The following is a 24,879-nucleotide window of genomic DNA, read 5'->3' as shown; positions in this document are numbered from 1 at the left end:
CTAACTACCATGGACAACCTATGCCTAGAGCTAGGCCAGAGCCTCGGTGGACGTGATCTTTACATTTTTTGTCTTTTTCGTTTGATTTTTGGCATTCTACGACATTGATATCGTTTTCCAGTATTCTTTTGCAACTCACGGTATATTTTTCCTCATTTTACAACTATTTTCTACGATTTACAGTGTGGTTGATTTTTTTTTAAACAGTCAAAAATTCATGCGCGCGCGGATGTCATCCATATAATCAAATCAACATGGCCTAACCGATAATAAGTGGCGCTCTGCCCCGCCGACCGTTCCCAGGAGACAACCCAATCGCATTGTGATCGATCCCTGACGGAACGCACGACGCGAAATTAAGTTATTTTTACTATCAATATAGCCGGGCTGGGTGGGGGAGTCGGCAGCTCATGAAATATTCACGCGCCTGTGTTATTACTGCGTTATGTTGGGTTGGCTGGGTTGACTGGTGCCGCCGAGTGGAATAAGCTTCGTCTCCAAGCAGATGTTGGATGGCAAAATGAATGGTTACGTCCCTCTTGTTTAAAGTACAAACTGCCTCCTGGAAGTAATAACCCGTTTTGAATTGAAGACTTTGGCATATTGGTCTATCTACTATCTTGAAGTTCTTAATTAATAAACGGATTTTTTCACAGTTTGAGTGTTTTCGTGTCTTTTACATCATACTTAGATATTTTGCATCAAATTCTAATTATAACATCAAGGACCACACAAATGCAATTCTCGTGAGATCGAGAGAGGAGAGAAAGAAGGGAGAGAAAGAAAGGGAGGGAGGGGAGAGAGAGAGAGCAGAGAGGAGGACGGAGGAGAGAAATAGAAAGAAAGGGAGGAAGAGAGAGGGAGGAAAGAGGGAGAGAGAAGGAAAGAAAGAAAGGGAAAGAGGGAGAGGGGGAGAGAAAAAGGGAGGGAGAGGGGGAGAGGGAGGGAGAGAGAAAGAAAGGGGAGGAGAGGGGAGAGAAAGGGAGAGAGAGGGGGAGGAGAGAGATAGGGAGAAAAAAAAGAGAGAACCTTCTCTACTTCAACAGTACAGCACATGCGCACGTTTCACTACAGAGTGCGTTTCTCTAACGTATGGGGGTCGGCTGACATCATTACGTAACGCCACGGTTAATCAGCGAGATTAATCTGTCCGGAAAGCGGCCAGGGCACAATAGATGTCCTGAGTGATTACGCACAGGCTAAAGCACGAGATTGGGTCGGGTGGGGAGAGCAGCCAGCAATTTGATAGCAATAATATCATGGCAAAGCTGGAACCGCGGAAAGATTGAATCAATTTGGAGGACATCTATCGTATCCAGAACCGTGTGTATAGTTCTGATCCTGACTCGGTTACGGTTAGGATCCGGCACGGTTCTGGATAGTCTCTATCATAGTGACTGATGTGTTACGCAGATGTCTTGAGTGATGTCCTGAGTGATTACGCGCAGACTAAAGCACGAGATTGGGTCGGGTGGGGAGAGCAGCCAGCAATTTGATAGAAATAATATCATTGAATAGTTGGAACCGCAGAAAGATTTAATCAATTTGGAGGGCATCTATCGTATCCAGAACCGTGTGTGTCTAGTTGTGAGCCTGACTCGGTTAGGGTTAGGATCAGGTACGGTTTTGAATAGTCTCTACCATAGAGACCGTGCCTCTTTTATTCTATTACTGAATGGGTTAGCGTCAGGATCAGGCAATTTTGTTCTGCAGTAGCCTTATGTATGAAAGTATCATCCGTGCTGACAGCTTGAGTTGTGTCTTTTATATCGAAAACGACGTCGATGAAGGTTAGACATCCAAGTAATAAGATAAGCCAAAAAGCAGTTACTCAAGCAACTGGATATGATTCCAAAATCACCTCCAGTTGCTTGAGTAACTGCTTTTGGCGAAAACGACGTCTTTTAGATGATACTAAGACAAGAATAGTACCTGCATATTAGAACGGTATACATTGACCGGTATTGTCCAAGAATTGACAGTAACTTGCCCTTGCAGTACTTCTTGAAAGATGCAGTCCAAGAGGCAATTTGCCCTTGCAGTAGCCTTATAGATGAAAGTGTCATCTGTGGCGATAGCTTGAGTTATGCCTTTTGTACTGTGTGTGAGATGATAGTTGCTCTGCATCTTACTGGAGAACGGGCGATACTCTTTGAAAGATGCAGTCCGAGGTAGCAATTTACCCTTGCACTAGCCTTATAGATGAAAGTGTCATCCGTAGCGATAGCTTGAGTTATTGATGACTTTCGTCCCAAAAACAACGTCTGTTAAATGATAATGCACGGATAGTCGTTCTGTATCATTTTAGAGGACGGACGATATACAAGTTCAAGAATTGAGAGAAACTTTGCCCCTGCAGTAGCCTTAGATTATAGATAAAAGAGCCATCTCTGCCGATAGCTTGAGATATATCTTTTGTACTTTGTGTGAGATGATAGTTGTTCTGCATCTTCCTAGACAGCGGACGTTACTCTTTGAAAGATGCAGTCCAAGAGAGCAATTTGGCCCTTGCAGTAGCCTTATAGATGAAAGTGTCATCCGCAGCGATAGCTTGAGTTATGAATGACTTTCGTCCCTAAAACAACGTCTGTTAAGTGATAATGCACGGATAGCCGTTCTGTATCATTTTAGAGGACGGACGATATACAAGTTCAAGAATTGAGAGCAACTTTGCCCCTGCAGTAGCCTTACATGTATATATGAAAGTGCCATCTCTACCGATAGCTTGATTTATACCTTTTGTACTGTCTGTGAGATGATAGTTGCTCTGCATCTTCCTAGAAAACGGACGGTACAGTTTGAAAGATGCAGTCCAAGAGAGCAATTTGCCCCTGCAGCTTTATAGATGAAAGTGCCATCCGCAGCGATAGCTTGAGATATAACTTTGTACTATGAAAGACGTCTGTTAAAGGATACAACTGCACAGATAGTTGCTCTGTATCATTTTAGACGACGGAAGTTATTCTTTGAAAGATGCAGTTCATGAAAGCAATTCGCCCTTGCAGTAGCTTTATAGATGAAAGTATCGTCTCTATCGATAACTTGAGTTATGTCTTTTGTTCTGTGAAGGATGATAGTTGTTCTGCATCTTCATCGAGGACGGACGATACTCTTTGAAAGATGCAGTCCAAGGGAGCAATTTGCCCTTGCTGTAGCCTTATAGATGAAAGTGTCATCCACAGCGATAGCTTGAGTTATGTCTTTTGTACCGCGAATGATGAGAGAGCTACTGTTCAATATTAGTGCGATAGCAGGGCCGGAAAGTGTGGCCTGGGGGCGTCACTAATCACTGCCCAAACATGATTGCGACTTCGTTTTTCTCATCCAAGCTTTCTCTTTCATTTTGAGTTATGTCTCTACGCCAGAGATCGCTGCCAGCGAGCCATTAGTAACAGTACTCGCGAAGGTACAGGCCTCGAAATTCACTTTTCTTCCTATTGTCCCAGCACTGTCCCAAAACGTTCAATTGTTCCGAAGTGGGAATGAACTGTCCCAACCTGCTTTTTGACAAGTATTGTATGACTTCAACTTGACGTCGACTCTCTTTTGCATATTTTGCCTCCCAGGCGCACAATAATTGCAGAGTAGACAGCAAGTTTAGGGGGATTTTCCGGAGCCAAAATCCGGGACGCATGCCTGATCGACGAAAGTAGGGCTGGCATTCTGATGTTGATTACTTTTTTATTGTCCCAAAAATGTCCCAAAGTGAGTGTCTTATGTTTTTAGTTGTCCCAGCCTACATTTTAGTGGTCAACGGCCACTAGACCACCTTTAATTTCGAGCCCTGATGTAGATATGGTTTAGATGAAACTTAATTTTGTTGAGTAAAGACAGAGATTTGTATCGGGACAGGTAATGGCTACTTTATGGATGACATTCTCCTAAAAACGGAAAATTACTCTTTTTGAACGATGTGTAGTGAAGGGTGGCAGTGCTTGGGGTTCGGTAATACGTTGCTGCAATTGCTTGTGTGTTTATCTGCGAGTGAAACGTATTCATGCGTGTTAACGTCATATATAGACGCTTCCAGGCCAGTCCAATGTAATTACTTGTTTTCAGATATAGGATAATAGTATACCAAAATGTGTTAGCGTTTTACAATGTAGCTAGTCTCTACGAGATTAATAATGCTTGCTGCAAGTAGAAATAATACATGGTTAGTGTAACTGAGTAGTAGTAGTAGTTGTATAACCCAAAGATTTTGCAAACATGTACATTCAATTTATTCTGGACGCGGATGCACTCTCATGACCAATAATGGTCATATCTTTGCCGAATTTTAATATCCATAACCACTGGTGGAGGCTACAAGTAGTAGATGTTGTGTTAGTGTGATACTGAGGAAATGTATTATGTTACGATTGACTGCCAAAGCTTTTCTCAGCATTGGGTGGCCGGTAAGTTTGAGCTCTTCGAGCGCTTTTCTAGTTATACATGCAGGCCACGATACTTGATCATACCTTTTACCCAATCGTTTTAGTCTCACTTCGCTTTTCCCTTCCCCATTTTGACCTCCCATGACCGTGATTGTATTACACCCGGGCACACTGCCCCTACTAAACGCCGGTTCGGAGTTTATTGAGTTTGGAACGGCCCCGGAAGGGCACGTAATGGTTCATAATCGGATCAGGCCGGTAAAAGGTACAAGTGCATCCGGTATTACGAGCTGGTCTGACGCCGGTTATCTGATGGCCTTCGTGTTTAGGAGCAGAAATGGGTACTCTTGGTCAACAACCTTTTCATTATGGCTCGTTTTAGAGAGAAGGGTGTTTTGTATCAGCTGCTTGGCTTCTCTCTCTTTCTCTCTCTACGTCTCTCTTCGCCCCTCCCTCTCTCTCTCACAGTCTCTCTGTCCATCTATCTCCGTCTCTCTCATTCTCTCTCTCTCTGTCTGTCTGTCTCTCTCTCTCTCCCTGAAGATAGCTTGAGTGTCAACCTTTTTAGCTTCCGTTCGCTCCCCACGATTCAGTACCGTATGGAGCCTATACGAAAGTTGAAAAGGCTTTGCCGTTATATTTTTAGTCACTCCGATTCTTATTCTATTTATATCTGTCTTCGTGTAAATGTGTCCGTAGGAAAACAAAATCCACGACTTTAATATCAAGTTTGTCATTGATCCGCATTATAAAGTGGATTACATTTCTATTTCGGGACAAGACTTGTCCGTGTAATGATTAAATCTGATTTGGTTGATCTGATAATATTTCCCCGGGGCCTAGGTATTGCTGTCTTGGCGACATAGCTCCGTTTAGAAAGTAAATCTTTCTTGAAAAGTGCCGATTTCTCTTTATGCGGTTATTGTCCTTACTTGGCAAAGACAAGGTAACAATGTAATGTTAGATGGCTGATTGCACTGTTCGTCAGAGACACCTAGCGTAATAAAGCTGTATTGCAACCATAATGCTGCTAATAGATTGTGTTACAGTTAGTGATGACAAGATGTGCACACCAAGTCTAAGTTGACGTGCAAATAGTATCCTGTTTGCCCTATTTACAACTGAACGTTCCTTCTTGTTGCTCTACTTACTGCTATATAGTTTCCATAGTTTTAGAAATTCTGCAAACTGCAATATAATATATACTAGTAAGTCGGTCCTAAACCAATAAGAAACCAAAGATTTCACAACCGTTGTTCTGAATTAATTTCTTGTTTCATTCTTTATTGTGACTTTATAGCTGATTCTGTGCCTGTTATAATGTGCTGTTGTATGTAACAAAACCTCCCTACCAGGAGGTAATTATACGCCTGATATATTGTACTGCAGCCCGTACTGACACTTTGTGTACAATCAGTCCAAGTTGAGGTGCCTTTAATAGCGTGTTTATCCCAAACGTGCCACTCTGCGCTGTAAAACCACCAGATATACGAGCTGTTAATGAACACAAAATGGCGCCCGGAGACGGGTCAAAGGTTGTTGCTAAGGACTTGGCGTTGTTTTCCCGCCAATCGTGGCGTTGGTGTCGTCTGAGAAATTTAGTTCAGGAATTGGCGGTAGCTAAGGCGTTGAGCAAGTTTGGGTTTTGTATTAACATTCAAAACACGCATTGTGAATACATCTTATCGACAAACATTGCAGACAGGAAAAAAAGTGCTTTGAGCGTAAATTAACTAAAACGTAGCTTTGAACGTGTAGAAATTGGCGTGTAAGTTATTGCTACTGACTTAACAGTAGGTAAGACATTGAGCAAGTTTGTGTTTTGTATTAAGATTTAAAAAGGCGCATTGTGACTACATCTTATCAACAAACATTGCAGATAGGAACAAAACTGTTTAGAGCATAGATTAACTAAAATGCAGCTTTAAACGTGTAGAAATTGGCGTGCTCAAGTACATGTACAATATTGCTACTGGCTCAACAGTAGCTAAGACGTTGAGTTTGGGCTTTAGCTTAAGATCTAATAAGTCCTATTTGTGCTATGAAGGATGTCCTTTTCAGAACAGAAAAATCAACTTGTCCAACTTGTCTTTAAGACTGAAGAAAATGACATAGTATTGCGCTCAAGGGCATAAAATAATATGAAAAACAACTTTCTTGGCACAATTTGACAATAACTGTTTAGAATTCTGTACATAATTAATGTCCTTACGAAAAGGAACACAACAACAGCAGAATCCGGGACAGGCTTTTCATTATTACCATTGCCAAGTGCAAGTATCTAACTCCTGAATACCTCCGTTTTCTGCCGGATTAGTATCGCTAAGGACTTTCTAGTACGCTGTTGACGCAAAGCTTTGCGTGTGAAGAGCGCTAATAGAACAGGTGAGAGTCGTAAAAACAACTTCACGTAGTGAACCAAGGCCTGATTCTGTGCTGTTTCTATACTCAAGAGGCTTTGGGTTGATGACGGGAAGTTCCACGGTCACGGTGGTGGTCTCGGCAGCTTTGGTAGGCATAGGCACCTGGAAATTATCAAGGAAAATGTTAGTCGTTCTAGCATTAGATCGTGCGAAGGCTACTCTTCCATAAGTTGAAATTTACCTTTTTTCCCTGCATGTTATATCTTTCCCTCCGTCCGCTCACAAACTCCACAAAGATGCAAACAAGCAGCTATGTGTCAATCATCCGTAGAAACTATGCTGATTGGTTCTCTCATTCGCGGGCAAAGTTGTTTACATTGATATTCGTAAGGCGGGAAATGACCTGCCAATCATCCTAATCCAGCGTGCTGATTGGTTACTTTGCTTTGCACTAGTTTAGAACTGAAGACTGTTACAAATTCTCTTTTCAGAGAAGAAAAAATTATACTAGTCTCCGTACTCGTATAAGGACGTAAATATAATAGACATTTACTCTCACACCTTCGGTATTTTCGGACGTTTCAAATGTTTTGACGGTCAGACTTACTGATGATGAGCATAGATTTGCGCAAGCGGGAAGACTTGCAACCTGATACCGTGGATATAGAGGTAAGACTTCATTTTTACGGCGGGAAACCATCTGTCAATCTTTTAATTGCAGTGTGCTGATTGGTTCTATTGCCTCGCCGGATTTAGAACTAAAGTCTGTGTTGTTTTGTGTTTGTGTAGAAGAAATATTAACATTAAATACCGTACTGATATTAGAACGAAGATAAAATAGACATTTACTCTCACAGGTTTAGTATTTATGGCCATTTATTATGGTTTAACGCTTTGACTTCCTAATGATAACGGCAAGTTGCCAGGAGCGGGAAGAGAGGTAAGACTTCATTCTTACGGAATGGAAACTATCTGTCAATCATGCAATTGCATTATGCTGATTGGTTCTATTGGCTCGTACTGATTTAGAACTAAAGTCTGTGGCATTTTCTCTTTCTGAAGAAGAAAATTAACATTAAACTTCGTACTCATATCAGAACGTAAATGTAACAGACATTTTCTCTCAAATGTTTAGTATTTACGGCAATATATGATGGTTTAACGCTCTGACTTCCTAATGTCATAGTAATGATGAGCGTAGACTCTCGCCGGCGGGAAGACTTGTAACCTGATACTGTGGATAAAGAGGTAAGACTTCATCCTTACGGCGGGAAACTATCTGTCAATCATGCAATTGCAGTGTGTTGATTGGTTCTATCGCCTGGCACGGATTTGGAACTAAAGTATGTGTTATTTTGTGTTTACGGAGAAGAAAAATTAACGTTTAACGCCTTACTGATATTAGAACGTAAATATAATAGAAAGTTACTCTCAAAGGTTTAGTATTTGCGTCCATTTATGATTTATTATGGTATAACACTCTGACTAATCATGACAAGTTGCCGCAAGCGGGAAGAGAGGTAAGACTTCATTTTTACCAATACCTATGCCCTACTTTGTCAAACACCTTAATGAATTGAAAAAAAATCTAATGTGCAGGACGTAGGACTTGCTTTAAAATTTAATTGCTCTTAGATTTTGATTGTAATTCAGATTAATTTCAGTGTAATTAAGAATTGTGATTTTGAGTACCTGTAAAAGAGCCTGTAATTCAGTCGGGAGGCTGTGAAATGCTTGTTTTTGTTTTCACATACAACAAACCATACATATATGCGGGTTTGCTGTGATACAACAACCCATACATATATGCGGGTTTGCTGCGATACAACAAACCGTACATATATGCGGGTTTGCTGTGATACAACAACCCATACATATATGCGGGTTTGCTGTGATACAACAACCCATACATATAAGCGGATTGGCTGTGAAAACACTTGAAGTGACGCCTGAGGTCAGAGGTGTTTGTGCAACATGTCTGCAGGTAGTGGAACAAACTTAACGTGACAGTTCGGCGCTACACCAGATAGCCGCAGAGTCAGACCAGGTTTGGAGAGCTTACATGTAAACATAGGAAACTCACAATAACACGTTTTATTTGAGAGATGATCTTCAATCGTTGACAAAACTTCATTTACTGTACGGGTAGATTATCGTAATTGATAGATCACCAACTTGTCTTGTTTGTATTTATCTTGGATTTACCCACCTTGTAATTATGCATGTATTTTGTCAATGTGTTTTGCACTCGTATGTTTTGAGTAGAAGGTGTTACATAACCAACTTGGGCATTTTGCCCAATACTCAATAAATATATGTGAATAGAACAAAAATCATTGACGCCCTGAAGCGGGATGCTGGGCTCAGAAACATCACCGCAGCAGAACTCCGCTCACAGATGGAGGACAGGGACGAGTAGAGAAGAAGAACCCATTGTCTCCTATTATGGCATTTTTATGTCGCCGCCCAAGGTTCCAGGATCTTCCTATTTCATCTACTTAACTCTGGGGTCATCTACTACCAGTTTCGACTGCCTTGTTGACCCGTGCACTGATATGTTGTTAGTCTCCAATAAAGTAAAAGTAAAGTTAACTTTGGACTGACTTTTAATCACGAACTGAATTTTGCAGATTGCAAACCTCTATGGATGATTATCCATAACTTTGCACCCAGCTGGTTGTAAGATTGCTACTCTCCAAACTGGGGTTAGCTTTTGACTTATTTTTGGCGTGTTTTTACCCCTTTAGGGGGCTTTCTTTTTTGCTTCGGTATCTTTTTTTTTTTACACCAACCCAAAAAAGCCAAAACCCAATCCTCTGCTTGGAGAGTAGAAGATTGCAGTGTCCTAAGTCATAGGCAAAGCCTGTTTCTGACCATGAATAAAAACGCTTTTCTAAACTGTATCGGTTGCCCGGCAACTTCTGTACGCGTTACAGCGTCGTCCCTGGCAACCTGGTATCGAATCTGTGTAAAATATGCCACATAAAATCGGCAGTTCAAAAAAGCCTGCACCAAGGCCGCTCACTATTCTGGCCGATTATATACCCCACTTTTACCGAGTGCTACTCTCCATAACCCCATAGGAAGGCCTGGCGGAGGTTACGGTTATTCAGTAACGGGTTAATTCACTATTTGAGCAAAGCAGAACGCTCAAAGGACCTCCTCCTGTTACAAGCGTTAAAAACTTCCTTCCTGACATGATTGCCTGGACCCATTATTACCTGTAATGACTGTTCAAATTGCTGTTTGATTTTATAAATAACGTAAACAAGCTTAAATGTCAAAGTCATAAACAGTCACCGCATTTAATTGTCTGATAATCTAATGACCTTATTAGCCCTGGCTCGTTTGTAAGGATAACCTTTGGAAATTACTTTATTGGGCTATAAAATTGTAAATTGCAGCAATTTTACATTCTTTGGATACTGAGTACGTCTTTTACGTGAATGACACGGGGTTCAGTGAATCAGAAATAAGTTGTTGAACTTCATATATTATATAATCTCAGAATCCAGGCTTTAAGAGTGAGGCTTTCTACCGACAAGACTGCAATAATGTATCCAGACCATTCATCCTGCATTGTTTTGTATATATTATGAAGTGGTCTTGAAATATAACATTGTATTTTGGACACAAATAAAACTGATGTCTTCAATGAAACGTATTACAACACATACTTCATCAAAAATACTCGTTTGGATCGTACTTTTTTTCTTGTCGCTAGGTTTACAAGTATGAGGAATGCTCTTAGAATTGTTCTCCATTCTTCTGAACATCGAAACTGGGGCATCGTTCTCTATGAGAATACTGTCCAGCTAGTATCAAAGCATTTTAACACAATAGATGCATAGTACATGTATAAAGAACGACAACAACTGGTTTGTGTTTGTTACAAATTGACATGTAACAGGTTCGTTTTGAAGGTGGCCTAGTTTTTTAAAGACATCGTCACATCATAAATTATTTTCTTTAGATACAGACAGAATATAACACCTTTAACATGGTGCTCTTATATTATACCAATAGAGTCTCAGAGAAAGTGACCAGTGTGTTGTACTATACCTTGGGCTATTAAAGACATTTCCACGAGTCAAGACTCCTTAATACTCAGGTGTGACAGGAACAGGTGTGTTCGCGGGGGGTCTGGTCGGATTGTGCGACTTCTTCAAGAGTTTTGACATCTCCCGCGACATTTTGTTCTGCTGTCTCAAGGTGTAGTCCACGTATCTCGGCTCCATGTCGGAAAGAAAGGTGTCTTCCCTCGTCAACTTTCCCTTCCTCATGTTAAACTTGACGTGTTTCTCTTCGGTCTCTATTACGTGCTGCGGTACTCTCAATATTTCAGACTGTTTCGCGTCACTTCCGTCGCTAAAGTCTGTCCTGTCCACAGGACTAGGCGACGTCCAAACGTCTGCTTCCTCTTTCTGTCCGTTCCTCCTGGATTTACGAGAAAGGCTGTGGATAGCGAGGGCTTTAGCGGAGTCTCTCGGGCTGGCTAGCGGGGTGGCCCGAAGAATATCCGTGCAGTACGTCGGTGAAACCGTCCGATCGTACGAACCGTCCCAACTCCTCGCCGTGGAAGGTTTCACCACCGGTTTGAGTTTCCTGGGTGAGGCTTGAAAAGAACGAGAACGTTCGTGCAGCGGGGAAACTCTTAAAGGGCTCTGAAGTTCAAGATTTCTGAAGTTGAAGTGTCCCCGCTGAGTTTGTGTGTGTGAATCTCTGGTAGGGGGAGGGGCGGAGGGCCGCCGGCCTCGGTCGTCGAAAGACTTTGAGACCGACACGGGACGCAGGACTTCCAGAGGGCGAAACGCCGTACGCTGGAGAGAATCCATCGGCATGGTGCGCGGCCTCTGCCCGAGAAAATAACCCGACGGCCCCACGGTAACCCTGGCCTGGTTTCTACCTGTCATCGTCTTCTTAAAACCGATTTGCACGGCTGAAAAAGGCTGCCTGGCGCGAAACACGTCACACGACGTATCCATGTGCCACCTGTGTTTGTAACCGTAACCTTCCATGTCGCTCGGCTTCTCTAGCATTCTAAGGATACTCTTAAGATTGAGTCTGTCCGGGTCTTCCTCGTAAGACTCTTCCTTTGTGATGTCCTGCTTGGGGAAACTCAAGAGTCTCTCTCCTTCCTGAGACGAGGTTGACGCTTCTTTGGTTAGGTCCACGCTTGCGGCTTGTGATAACAGCTTGCCACCGGGCGGCGTAGGGCGAGTTGGTCGGGGGGTACTGCTTTCTGTAACCGACGAGTGTCTTAGCTCCACCGCGGTAGGCGGCTCGACCCGTAAGACGGCCCCTTTCGCCGCCGCTCCTTCGAATTCTCCCCCTGAAATGTCTTGACCGTGAACCTGCTGCCTGGAGTCGGTTGCCGGGTCTTCAAAGGGAACCCGCCGCTGGTCGCCCATGGCGAGTTGCTGACGTGTGACCGCGAGAATCGGGAATCGAACCGGTAACTCTCCACTCCACTCGTCCTCACAATCCCACAAGAGGGCCTCTCCCGTGCTTGAGCCGTCCTCATACCGAGGAACAATACCGGCACCTCCCGTCGTCGCACCCGCCATTGGCCCGGTCATTTGTAGTGGAATTAAGACCTACTTTGTCATAAAAACACAGAGCAAGGCGGCGAGACAAAGTCCAAACGCAACATTCCGGCGGTGCTAGCTGGCGCGGAGAGGGAGAAACATGTCCGAACGTACGTCCCCGCCTAGCCTCCACCAGGCCTTTATACGGGAGTACGGATCGTAGAATTCGGGTAAAGGAGAGTAAAATTGGTCAGGAAAGTCCAACCGCGGAAGGTTGGTTCTTTCCCTCCGAACTGCGCGGCCAGTCAAACCCCAAGGCGGCCTGGCAAATATACTCCTATGTATAGCCAGCGTAGTTAGTCTGGTAGAGACTACTACGTACATACGTTCCGCCAGTGGAGACCGTATTGTGTGTTTGCCGTCAAGCGGGGACAAAACACGGGAATTTAGGGTCCGGGTGCGACAATGGGGCCGGTCTGCTGACGGGACTGGGCGGCAGCCCTAAGGCCGGTATCTTAGCAACAACACGCGTCTTGGAGAAATCAGGGACCGTCCATGTACTTCTTCTTCTCCGTCTTATCAAACTTCCACAATCACATACAAAGTCCAAACGTGTTACTCTCCAAGCAGAGGTTGATGGGGGAAGATCGTTAGCTTTTTATATATGGCCCGTTTTTTTGTCACTAACCCCGTCGGTGGCCGGCGACCTTCTCTGGCTAATGGATACTGTCTTGCCACCGAAAGGGATCTGCTTGGAGATTATGTTCGGCTCAGAACCAACAAGTTCCGAGTTTGAATCCTGGCACCACACCGATCTTGTGCCATTGGGAAAGGCACTTCACACGAATTTCCTCACTTAACTCAAGTGGAAATGAGTATGTCTGTTGTCCGTTCATGAGTTTTTCTGCGTTGTTGGCATACAAAAAGCCGTCGCCATAACTTGTTATAAATGTTGGAATAGAAAAAAAGTCTAAACGTACAAATACATTTTAGCGTTACACATCTTAAAATTGATATACATCTATCATAAATATATACCTGCTAATCTTGTGACTTATCTATATAAAAGTATGAATTGATATAGTTCAGAAGAATTATTGTCGACTGGAGTTGTATGGATCTTTGAAACGCCCCCTTTCTTAAGGGATTTTCGTCTTAGTATGTCACAGTCGGCAGGTAGGTTTCGCTACTTAAGACACAAAAGTTCTTAATCCGAGACTTAAGAACAGGTAATTGCAATAAGGACCCCTTAAGAAGGCAACAAGTCAATCAGCAGAGTAAACTGAAAGGCCCTGGGGGCTCTTCGTGGCCTAATTCTGTCTTAAGTCTATCCCTTTCATTACTTAAGAAGATAAAAACATTACTTAGACTTACTTTAAGTGTGCTTAGGAGGTGGAGCCGAAACAGTTGTTTTTGCGACTAAGTCTGGTCAAAATACTGACTGTAGTTACTATGTGAAGGGGGGGGGGGGGTATATCGTCGAATTGTATGGGGCAAAAAATAGAACTGAAGAACAAGAGGCAGGACTGTAAAGTTGCAGATTGTAACATTCTAAGCTTAGTAAAACAGTATATTTTCACGTCTGGCCCAAGCACTCGTAGCACCTTTAATAATATATTGTGTTTAATGACTTCGTACATGATACATTAAAATACATGGCAGCGTCATTTCTACATAGACGCTGAATTGTACATTTTAGGCATATAAATATTCCACAAAAATAACTGAATAAAAAAATTGCAAAAAAAAAAGAAATAATGCGTGCGTGTGCTGGGGTGGGTATTTTACTGTTTACGTACATGGAAATTTCTGTATATGTACGATAAAATCCTTGTTGTTTCAGAAAGTACAACAGACCAAAGCTGTATCCATTGCTGGTTGTTTTATCTTAATCCGAGTAAACACTTCCAGATTGTCGGTGTTAATTGATATGGAGTACCTGTTTGTATCTTGTACTTTGTTGTGGTAAGTTTAATTGACTAATTGATTGGTTGACTGATTGAATAACTGATTTTTCTGTCCTATCCCAGATAGGGTTGATATGAACCATAACCACAATTTCTGACCATTTCAAGGCAAAGACAGCGCCAGTTAATGTTCTTAATAGTTATCAAGCATTTATGCTTTTATTATTTTTTTCGTCAAATCTTTATCCGGTGATTTTTTTTCTTTACGTTGAAATGTTTATCATTTCATCTTGCATTTGACAGTTATGACGCTTGGCTGCTTTTCCGCCACCTTTCGACTGAACCTTTGAGTCACAAGTTTGTAAAGCAAGCAAATATAGAAGAACGGGTCAATCAAATCAATACAATCTCTTATCATGAAATAACAGACGAATAACACGCACATTAACGGTTTGTATTCTTTACTGTAGCTTATAATTAATCAGTTATATTCAGTTAATACTTATCTTTTACCGACCGATTTCTATTACTGCCAGAAGTTTGATTTCAAAATTTTGACATCACTGAATGTCGAACACCGTCGCAGCGAGTAGAAAATTAATGTGAGATAGAAAATGGTAAAAGAAATACCATCAAATCTAAATATAGGTAGTATATAGTATTGTTGTAATATTTAGACTCCTAGCACTTTGAATTAGAATATAGCATGAGAATATAGCGTTCAATATGCGATACTCATGTTTTTTATCCTCTCGACCACACTTGGTCAGATTTGTGCATTTAGCCCATCTGGGCAAGAACATGCAATAAAGATTCATATCATTATCATTTATCAAAAAACGAACACACGAAAGTAAATCACGGTGTTTTTTCCAACCCCTCTAGAAAGTTAGCGGATGGTCCCTTACTACAAGTAGTATTGAGTCAACATACCGCCGTACCAGCGCTAACCTGCCTTGAGTACATATTAACTCTACAAACACAGCCTGCCCCCGGGCCGCTCAATACAGAGTCTGGCATGGGGCAAAACCTTCCAAGTCTAGTCCCTATCGCACTAACTACGCTTTTATATTCCAACATATAATCACAAGACGTGGTGACGGCACCCTCATTTTTTTCAACTTATATTAATGCCGTCACCAACACGGGGCAATACAATACTCATTTTCGCCTGAGCGAAGTGAGGAAAGTCGTGTTAAGTGCCTTTCCAAATGGCACAAGATCGTTGGCATGTCAGGACTCGAACCCGGGACCTTTTGGTTCCGAGTCGAGCACTCTGCCGCTACGCTACCCCACTATAATATTAACTCACTCTTTTGTCTCACGCCTCCTCAGCTCAAACAATGGTTTCATAAAACTTGTAATTCCTTCTGATTTATTCTCTCTCAGCAACTTCTGGAAGCACTATGTCAACCTGGTTGAACAATAACCTCCAAGCAGATCATACGGTAGCAAGGCAGTATCCATTGGCCAGAGGAGTGTCTAGTTGCCACCGAATCAGACCAATTAAACCAAGCAAGAAGATTTTCACCAAAGCCAAATATTTGTAGCTTGTGGGTCAAGAGGGCATGAGAAACAAAATCAAATGCTTTGGAAAAGTCGAGAAATAACTTTAATGAAGTTTATTGCAAGTTCTTGCCCGGGGGCTAATTGCAAATAACAAACATTTAAAAAAACAATGAAACAGAGTATAAAATAACTTAAATCTACATGAGAAAAGGTAGTTGTCTAAAGTTTGACTTCTCTTTTTTTAGACCATGGAACAACATAACATGTCTACTTGCCCCCTCTGTCCAGTATGGACCCTACTTTGTGGTATGTGATACAACCGGCCACCGCCTCATGCATTCAAATCTGATGTGTCAAACTAAAAAGAGTTTTATATCGAATTGATTATAACAAATAGACAGAGAACCGGTTGTTTGTAGTCGACGTTTCAGTGCCTTAATGGAATGTTTTCATACTTTCCTTTTCTCCTCGATGTTAGCTGTTTGAATTTCCACCGGTTGTTAAGAGTGATTATCTACATGCTAGTAGCCAACACCTGTTTCTACTGAAGTACGTCTCCACAGGTTTCTATGAGCTGAGATACGGGTCTGTTGACTCTATTCATGTATTGTTCAAGTTGTGTTCTCACCTGTATGGGCTGAACAATAGGCACACCTGTGGGGTTACTTGGATGTATTTTTTACAAAGGAGTTTTCGGAACAAAAATATGGAAAATATACAAGAGGGCTTTCTAGGAAACCGTGTTACAGGTCGCTGTACGCGGTTTTTGAATTTTGTCACGAGTTAAACTTTTACCACTTCCATGTTTCAAACATTTTATGACGGATATACATGTATTCTCCAATGAAAAAGATATTTGGAAATACATCGACTATTTCAAAATATTTTAGATTATTTTACATAGGCTGTGAGTTATAAGGTATGATTAGTAAGGTATGATTTTTTCCTAGATTTTGTTTCAATATCATGAAACGTGCACTACGTCTTCGGTTTAATTTAAAAAAAACTTAATTAAATGTAGAAATTTCAGCTGTGTTTGCTGTCAGTGTCAAACGCCTTGGCACATCCGCAATTCTTTATGAAGTCGTTCCCAACCCTAATTATAGCACATTAATAACCATGCTAAATTTAGACCCTCTTTTGTTAACGCTTCCGTGTGTTAAGTTCGTGTATTGTTCTCTCTAGATGTCTTCGGCATTGTTGTATTGACTACTTGACACTTGCGACTGACAGGTGACATTTTCAAGTCGTCTTTTTAATTTGCTTGCGGTCACCTCAGAGTGTCTTTGACCGCAGAAACAGCTAACACGTGAACTATTATGGATTGAACAGTTTTGATTGTACAACCTCACATGGGTTTAAGCTTACTCTTGGAATATTTCAGTCTTAATAGCCTTAGCTTAGCAAAAGTAACATATTTTGGAAATTGATTCTTGAAAAACGTAGAAAAACATACTACAACATCCATGTATTACCTTTCAAACTTCAACAATGTTTTTGAGCAAAGAAAGAAAATCTGGCGAAGTCATAATCATCTTACATGTAGTAACAGAAGCAATGTAGCTGTAAACTTTCTTTGAACTCACGATTGATTCAAACGGAAAAAAACAAACAGGTAGACGCAATTATAGATACTTAGACACATTTTTCCGTGGACCTATTAACCTTACCAGTGTTTGCTCAGCTGTACCATATCTCTGTTATCAACTCTGGTCGCTGAGGGGGAACTTTTATCTTAACTACTGATATGGAGCCGTTTTCACCGCCATTTTGGGGTTATTAATTGTCAGGGGTTATCGTCGAGTAAGGCCGTTTCCCCGGCAACGGTTGCCTGGCAACAGGAGAAGCTTTCACCCGAGGGACAGTCGTGTATGTCTGTATGCTTTCCATGGGAAGTCCTTTTGTTTTTTAAATCACTTAAATTTAAGATTTAAAATTTTGACACCAGGAAACAACCAATTAAAAGCAAGAGAAAGAAGGTGAACAGAAATAAAATGAACTATTTGCAGTAAAAACAGAATGGCTCATACGATAGTGATTATTTAAGAATGAATTTTGTCTATGAATAATCACGGACTTTTGAAACCATTACTAATTTGCCGGTAATTTCTCACGGATCACACCGTTGCCCAGGCAACGCACGACAGCAGGAAAATTCCTCCAGTAAAATTATAGCCGCCGATTTAAATTTCGCCATGTCAATGAATGAATATAACTCAATGAACTCTCCTTAGTCTCGTGATTTCTCGTGAGAAGTAACCGCTAGGACAAAACCACCGCCACGATATGATTTATGACGTATGTGCAATGACGTCTCCAAATTAAATGACCTTCAATAAATCTGCCAGAGCTCAAGGTCACTGCGTAATAAAACTAGTACTTTCAGGGTCATCAGCATAATAACAGATCACCAATCAGTGCAATTATTGTCACTTTATGACGCCAATGTTGTTCAAAGTTGTCCAGTTGATCCACTGGAGATTAAAAGTTTGGATATTGTAGTAGTAGTGTCTTGCCTATTGGATACTGTCTGGTCCGTTGCATGGTTACGACTCGGCAACCGAAATATTTTCTTGTTAGAGACTACCTAAAATGAAATTTTAGTCTACCAATGATGCTTATAGTCTCCCAAAATTCCACGTGACTTAATTCTTGTCTTTTTTTTTAATTTCGTACGCCAATTTAGTAACAAACAGTTACTGAATCAACTGGATAATTATGGTTTTGGAAACGGTCAGACGTTTCAGGTAGCATCCACTAATATCCAAGCAGATCCTAGGGTATCAAATTGGCCAGAGGGCCTAGGGGGTCCAATACGCCACCCAAACGTTGGTTTGTAGGGGTAGCCACAAAAAAGACGGGCCATATATGAAAGGTAACGATCTTCCCCCATCAACCTCTGCTTGGAGAGTTATAAGCATCCACTACCTTTCGTCAGTGAAATTTTCTGTCTGTCTGTGTGTCTTTTTACCCTAAACAAGGTGGCATTGGACTTCATACAAAGTGCTGCTAGCTATATTTAGGACTGGAAATGCTATACACAAGTATGGAAGTTTGTTCTCTCTGATCGCCTCGTTTGAAGTTGACCTGCACGCTTGACCTCTCGCCTCCCGTGTAAGAGTCGACCGCGGCTTTTGTCCGTTTGGTTGAGACAACACGCTGTTACAACACCTGTTAGCACCCCGGCCGACAGGCACTCCGTAAATACACAAACCGCGACACGCATGGATGGGATTGTAAGGACAATGTACAAGAAGGGTGTGTGTGAAAATAAAGTCACACTAAAAGTAGAAAATGCCGAAAGAAATGTAGAACATTGCCATTTACACTACATACTTTAAAAATAACTGAAAAGTCGATTGTCCATTTTGTAACTGACGTCATACTTCAAGGTGGTGTGTGCAGAAAACAACTTAATTTGATGAAACTATTGTAGTAAGACATCGTAAAAAGCCTTTTTTGGCATACTCGGACTGTCTGTATATGAATCTGTAGTTTTTAAGTGCTCCGGGCATTTGTCTAATTTCAGCATGTGGTTGGAAGGTGAATGTCGGTGAAGCACAGTCTTATTGAAGAGACAAGTGGCGACCCCTGACGGTTACTTTTCATAATTGCACCGACATAGCATTATGCAGTACTGTTCTTAGCCACTAGAGGCCGCTTGTGACAAGTGTTGTTATGGAGAACATTTTTGTCGCTAGGTGGTGACAGGCTACGTCCTTGACAGACAAGGTCTAAGTTTACAATCGCCTGCTATTGAACACAGCTTTAAGACGATTGATGACTCGGTTGCCTTGGACGTATTTTGTTACTTCTCCTTGTCCAAGCCTTCTTTGTATCCTTTACACGCCGAAACAAAACCGTCCCTCTTCCACTATTTCACAGCCTGGTATCCAAACCTATTAATACCTGCCAAGTACTTAATCTCCAAGCAGATCCTACAGTGGCAAGTCAGTATCCATTTGCCAAGGACTGGCCATTAACTATAGCTACTGATGACCAATGGATACTGCCTTGCCACCGTAGGATCTGCTTGGAGATTTCCAAGTTTCTGTCCTTGCTATTGAAGAGATAGGTTGTGATTCGAAATCTAAGATGGATTTAGATATCATTCTACCATTTCAATGGCTTGTATGCAACATACAATGGAAAAGAAATTCCCCAGAAGACTGAAAACTTGAGAACATTATTCAGTGTAATTGGCATTCATTGCTTAATGCAGATATATACAAATAGTCAGTTAATATGTACATGAAGTATTTCCGAACGCTGTAGGTATGATACAAATAGACTTTAGACACTGACTTAAGATGTTCAATTAAGTAAAACAAAATACACACTGAAACTTAAACGTGGAGATATTTTGGTTACAATAAGACTAAGCCTTGCTTCTTTTGGTGCGATCTGTGTTTGACTTTGATCTAAGATCATGATAATTATTGGCCACTTACTGTAAGCTTAAGCTAGTCTACGACTACGTCGTAATGTTTTATACACAAATTAAATAGCCTGTACATATCAAATATCTTTTTACAGATAATTTCTCTTAAGAAATGTAGCTCTGTTTTCTGATCATAGTCAAGATAAAATTGCAATTCAATCGAACGATACATTGCATACATTTGCAAAATGTGAAACTATTCTGAAAGTCTCCAATGCATTGATGATCGACTGCAGAGAACATTTTTTTCAGTCGATTGTTCCCCTCACCAAAAGTCCTGACAGATGCTTCTTTGATACATCTTTACGTAAGTCTTCATTTTTCCACAGTATATGTATGTGACTCAGTGTGACAGGCTGAATAAAATGAAATTTTAAAACGGGAACTATGCGGCTCCAGGCGTCTTACTGAGGGACGACTGCGTGTGCAAGATGTCGGTTAGCTTGAGGGATGAATCCACTGTACTAGTATATTCTTCCTTTCTCCACAGTGTTTTTTAACCGCCCTTTTCTCTTGATGCCCGTTTGCTGAGATACCTCGGATCAAGACGGTAAATGTTTCTGTATCGCCTGTCAACTGGACCCCGCTTTCTGTTCTCAAACAGTTGAATGGTCCTGAACATCCCCAAAGCCTTTCGCTTCGACAGTTCCTCTTCTCTTGTGCGCTTGGATGCTCTCTCCGAAACCGTCTGCCGCGTTTTCATGCGGTCATCTTCGGCGTCGTCCGCCATCTTGTTCAGGAAGGGGCTTCTGGGAGAAACACTTTTTGAAACTTTGTTAGTACCCGGATGTGCGACCGTGCGGTGTGAGCAGGTGCATGGCGGGTACCTTGGTGAGTCTCCAGGCGAACTTACCTCTGACCCTTCACCTTCGCCCTCCAATTTGCTGTCCTTGTCTATCCCCAGGGAGATGACATTGACCGCGTACGTTCGACTGACCTTGGAAAGAGGCGGCAGGTATCTCAGAAGGTCGTACAGTTCCCTCCGTCTCTTTTCGCGCCTTTTTAGTTTGGCGATGTAGGCCGGTTCCTCGTACTCTGTTCCTTTGTCGCTCGATTTTCGCTCTCCTTGCGCCGCCATCTTGGTTTGTGGTACCGTGACCTTGGGCAAGGGCATGATGTGTTTTGCGTCGACGGTAAGTCCGTTGTCACTGCTAGTCCTAAGGACTACGCTATGGCCGCTACTAGCGTCGTCCGCACTGGCCTTTCTCCTGTGTTTCTTCGTCTTTCGTTCAATTTCGTGCGTTTTTTCTCTGACAAGTTTCGCCGGAATTTCTGGAAGAACTACTCTCGGACTGCTACCACCACTACTTCCACCTTTCGTCTCTGAATCCTCTGTTTGAGACTTTGTGGAACTTTTTCTGGACCTGTTCGGGACCGAATCGAACGAGGTTTCGGGACTAAGCTGTGCTTTGGCTCCTCTGTTCTTTGAGTCTGTTTGGGGCAAAGTTTCCTCCATGTTGATTCTACTCAACCGACCGTTCAGTTCAACCGTCACAGAGCGTTGGATCTCGGGAAAGACCTTCCCTCCTCTTGGCGACCACTCCCACTTCTGTTCGTTCTTGGATCGCTTTCCGGTTTGCTTTTTGTCTGTTGGCTGTCGTGTCTCGTCTTTCTTTTTCACTTCCTTCCACAGCCTGATTTTCCCAACAGGTTGGCTCTTCCTGCGATCTGCTTCTTTTTCTCCATGTTCAGAAATGTCTACCCGTTTCTTGCCATCACCGAAAAGACCCAATTGTGCCATCTCGTTTCTCTCCTTACTGCTATCCAAATCCGGCAAAATGAAGGTTTGAATCGGTTTAGAAACTTTCGGCGTGACCACATTCCCTTTGATTTCGGAGTGACGAACATACGGTAAAGACGACCGCTCTTTTTCTCCCTTCCCGTCATTCTTTGCCATCATGAGCGGTTTCGAATTGTCGTCTGACACCATGGTAACCGCAGGCAACTTGAGGACAAGATAAGTTCCCTTACTGTTTTGCCCGTTTCTTTTCTTATTCTGTTGTTTTTCGACGTGAATTTGCTTTCCGCTGATGTCGACCAATCCCTCGAATGTTTCCCTTTCGCTGATGGCCATAATCTCCACCGAGCTCAACTCTCGCTGGTTGCGAGACATCCTCTCGCGAGACTTGGCGTTGGACGATCCCATTCGCCTCTCTATGCGGTAGGGGGTGGCAGGGGTGGGGCAAGGCGCCCGGACGGCACCTACAGGACTCGGTGCTGACCTCATTTTGCCGATTTTTAGATCATCTAAAAAAAAAAAAAACATAGAATATTGTTTGTTATATTGATATATTTGTAAGTTTGTTTTATATATTCTATTGTATTCACATTTATTGACAATTTGGCAGAGAGAAGGTTGATGAAAATATATATCCTCAAAACCATTAAACACTCCAGGTATAACATGATGACGAAAATGTGCTAAGAAATGACAGTAAATGACGATATCATACAGATTTTCTCATCCAGATTATTTTCTGTTTTGCCTGCTTAGAATTGCATCGGATGCCTTAAAGAACCCCACCATCTTAGTTCAAAAGACTGTACTTAAAATTAGCCATGCACCTTAGTAGGGCAATTGATGGAATAGAGAACATGTTAGCAATGGTAGCTTTTCGTTATGACATAACAATACAAAAAAAATATTGAATTTTGGTCACAAGACATGTACATAAAAACGCGCAAACAGAGGCATGGACAGGCTAGTTGGTTTTACCTCCCATGGTTTAAAAAACCTTCACGGTCGGGAGGTTTGGTAAATAGTGCAGTAAACATCTCATGACACCTACGGGCAAACGGAGCTGTGCGTTTGCAATGATTCCGCCGATACCATACCAACGTCACATCATGTATATAACACAGAGAACACAACACAGTGTATTCCGTATCACCCTTCTTTCAATGGGAAAATTATGTACTACTGAGGGGCCACCAAAAATGGGTCATATTGGCCAGGTGGTTAGAGTTGGCCACTTGTACAAGTTTAAATGTACATAATTGGCAGCACAGCATGCATGTCAATTGACAGCAGAAAGACAATATCAGTTACCTTGAAAAGCGTTAACAGATTTCTTAGCCCTAATGCCGATATTGCCGATGGGCCCTGCTCTGAACTAGATTAAGAAATATGCATTTTTCTGGAGTCGGCTGTAGTCGTTTGAGGATCTATAGGAAATCATATACCGTTTGCAGCATCTGTATCTGTATAGCCGGTATAACCACCCTTAATTCGGCTTAACACACCAGCGTCTGTATCTGTATACTAGTAGACAATATAGCCGCCCCTCGGCGTAACACACCACTGACTTGCGGCGCAGCAGCAGCTGGTTACATTGCACTGAACGACTTGTTACACCCACATTTGCACACCTAACTGCATACACTGTCACAATCTACACATCACATACTCCATAAGACTACAGAAGTACAAAAACAGTTACCTTTACAGCGTAAACCCGCTAACAGATGCGGCGCACACGCCTGTGTTTCTACTAAGCCTACTGTACGTATGTGTAAACCACATCTGCACCTCCCACTACAGTGTCTTATAATACCCAGACATATGTCATTACCTAACACACATTCAGCTGCAGTGTGCATAGAATATCACACCAGCTTCTGTATAAACATTATAACGACCCTTAATTCGGCTTAACACACCAGCTCCTGTATCTGTATAGACAATATAGCCGCTCCTCGGCGTAACACACCAACACGCGGCGCGGCGGCAGCTGGCTACATTGCACCAAACGACCTGTTACACCAACATTTTCCACATTTAACTGCATGCAATCTCACAATCTACACATCACATACTCCACAAGACCACAGAAGGACAAAAACAGTTACCTTTACAGCGTTAACCCGCTAACAGATGCAGCGCACACGCCAATGTTTCTGCTGGGCCTACTGTGTAAACCACGTCTGCACCTCCCACTACAGTGTCTCGTAATACCCAGACATATGTCATTACCTAACACACATTCAGCTGCAGTGTGTATAGAATATCACACCAGCTTCTGTATACACATTATAACGACCCTAATTCGGCTTAACACACCAGATTATGTATCTGCATGGACATTATAGCCACCCCTTTGGCACAATTAAACACACCAACATGCGGCGTGGCGGCAGCTGACTACATTGCACCAAACGACCTATTACACCCATCTCTTGCACATCTAACTGCTTGCACTGTCACAATCTACACATCACATACTCCATAAGACGACAGAACGACAAAAACAGTTACCTTTAGAGCGCTAACCCGTTAACAGATGCAGCGCACACGCCAATGTTTCTGCTGATCCTACTGTGTAAACCACGTCTGCACCTCCCACTACAGTGTCTTATAATACCCAGACATATGTCGTTACCTAACACACATTCATCTGCGATGTGTTTAGAAAACTCGCAGTCTAACCTTACTGATATGCTATCCCTGTTCTTTATACGCGCAATCAGGCATGCACGCGGCCTTAGTACTCATCAAGTCGAGCGTATCCCGGCGCCGGGGAATGTTTACTTTCCCCCATTCAATTTCAGATCAATACGCCACGTTTGGGAGCACTCGAAGCGAGAGTCTCTTTAATAGGACCGTCATTGAAAAGTTATCAAGCATATAGAAGCAATCCGGCCGTACATATATGTACGTCTCCCGTAAGGGTTTATATTTCTACGCCATTATAAGAGAGGAATTGATAGGAATTCAGGTGCAAGTGCATGTGACAATGTGGAAAACTAACTCGCGTT

The 24,879-nt window shown here is 42.2% G+C and overlaps 2 protein-coding genes across 2 annotated transcripts; both read right to left on the bottom strand.

Moving 5' to 3' along the window:
- Nucleotides 1-10,781: 10,781 nt before the first annotated feature.
- On the bottom strand, nucleotides 10,782-12,491 carry LOC109475346. Its single transcript, XM_019775959.1, has one exon. It carries the CDS (start codon nucleotides 12,316-12,318, stop codon nucleotides 10,840-10,842), a length of 1,479 nt encoding a protein of 492 aa, XP_019631518.1. The 5' UTR covers nucleotides 12,319-12,491; the 3' UTR covers nucleotides 10,782-10,839.
- Nucleotides 12,492-19,957: 7,466 nt separating this feature from the next.
- Nucleotides 19,958-24,009, bottom strand: LOC109475349. The gene is made up of 2 exons (XM_019775962.1): nucleotides 23,974-24,009; nucleotides 19,958-22,371 (listed from the first exon to the last, which is right to left on the bottom strand). The coding sequence occupies exon 2, from the start codon at nucleotides 22,349-22,351 to the stop codon at nucleotides 20,621-20,623; it is 1,731 nt and encodes a 576-aa protein (XP_019631521.1). The 5' UTR covers nucleotides 22,352-22,371; nucleotides 23,974-24,009; the 3' UTR covers nucleotides 19,958-20,620.
- Between the last annotated feature and the right edge of the window lie 870 nt (nucleotides 24,010-24,879).

This window comes from Branchiostoma belcheri, unplaced genomic scaffold, assembly GCF_001625305.1.
Source record: "Branchiostoma belcheri isolate BF01 breed outbred unplaced genomic scaffold, Haploidv18h27 scaffold333, whole genome shotgun sequence".
In the NCBI taxonomy this organism is placed as follows: domain Eukaryota; kingdom Metazoa; phylum Chordata; class Leptocardii; order Amphioxiformes; family Branchiostomatidae; genus Branchiostoma; species Branchiostoma belcheri.
The sequence above is the reverse complement of the archived record's forward strand: the minus strand, read 5'-3'. Positions and strand labels throughout refer to the sequence as shown.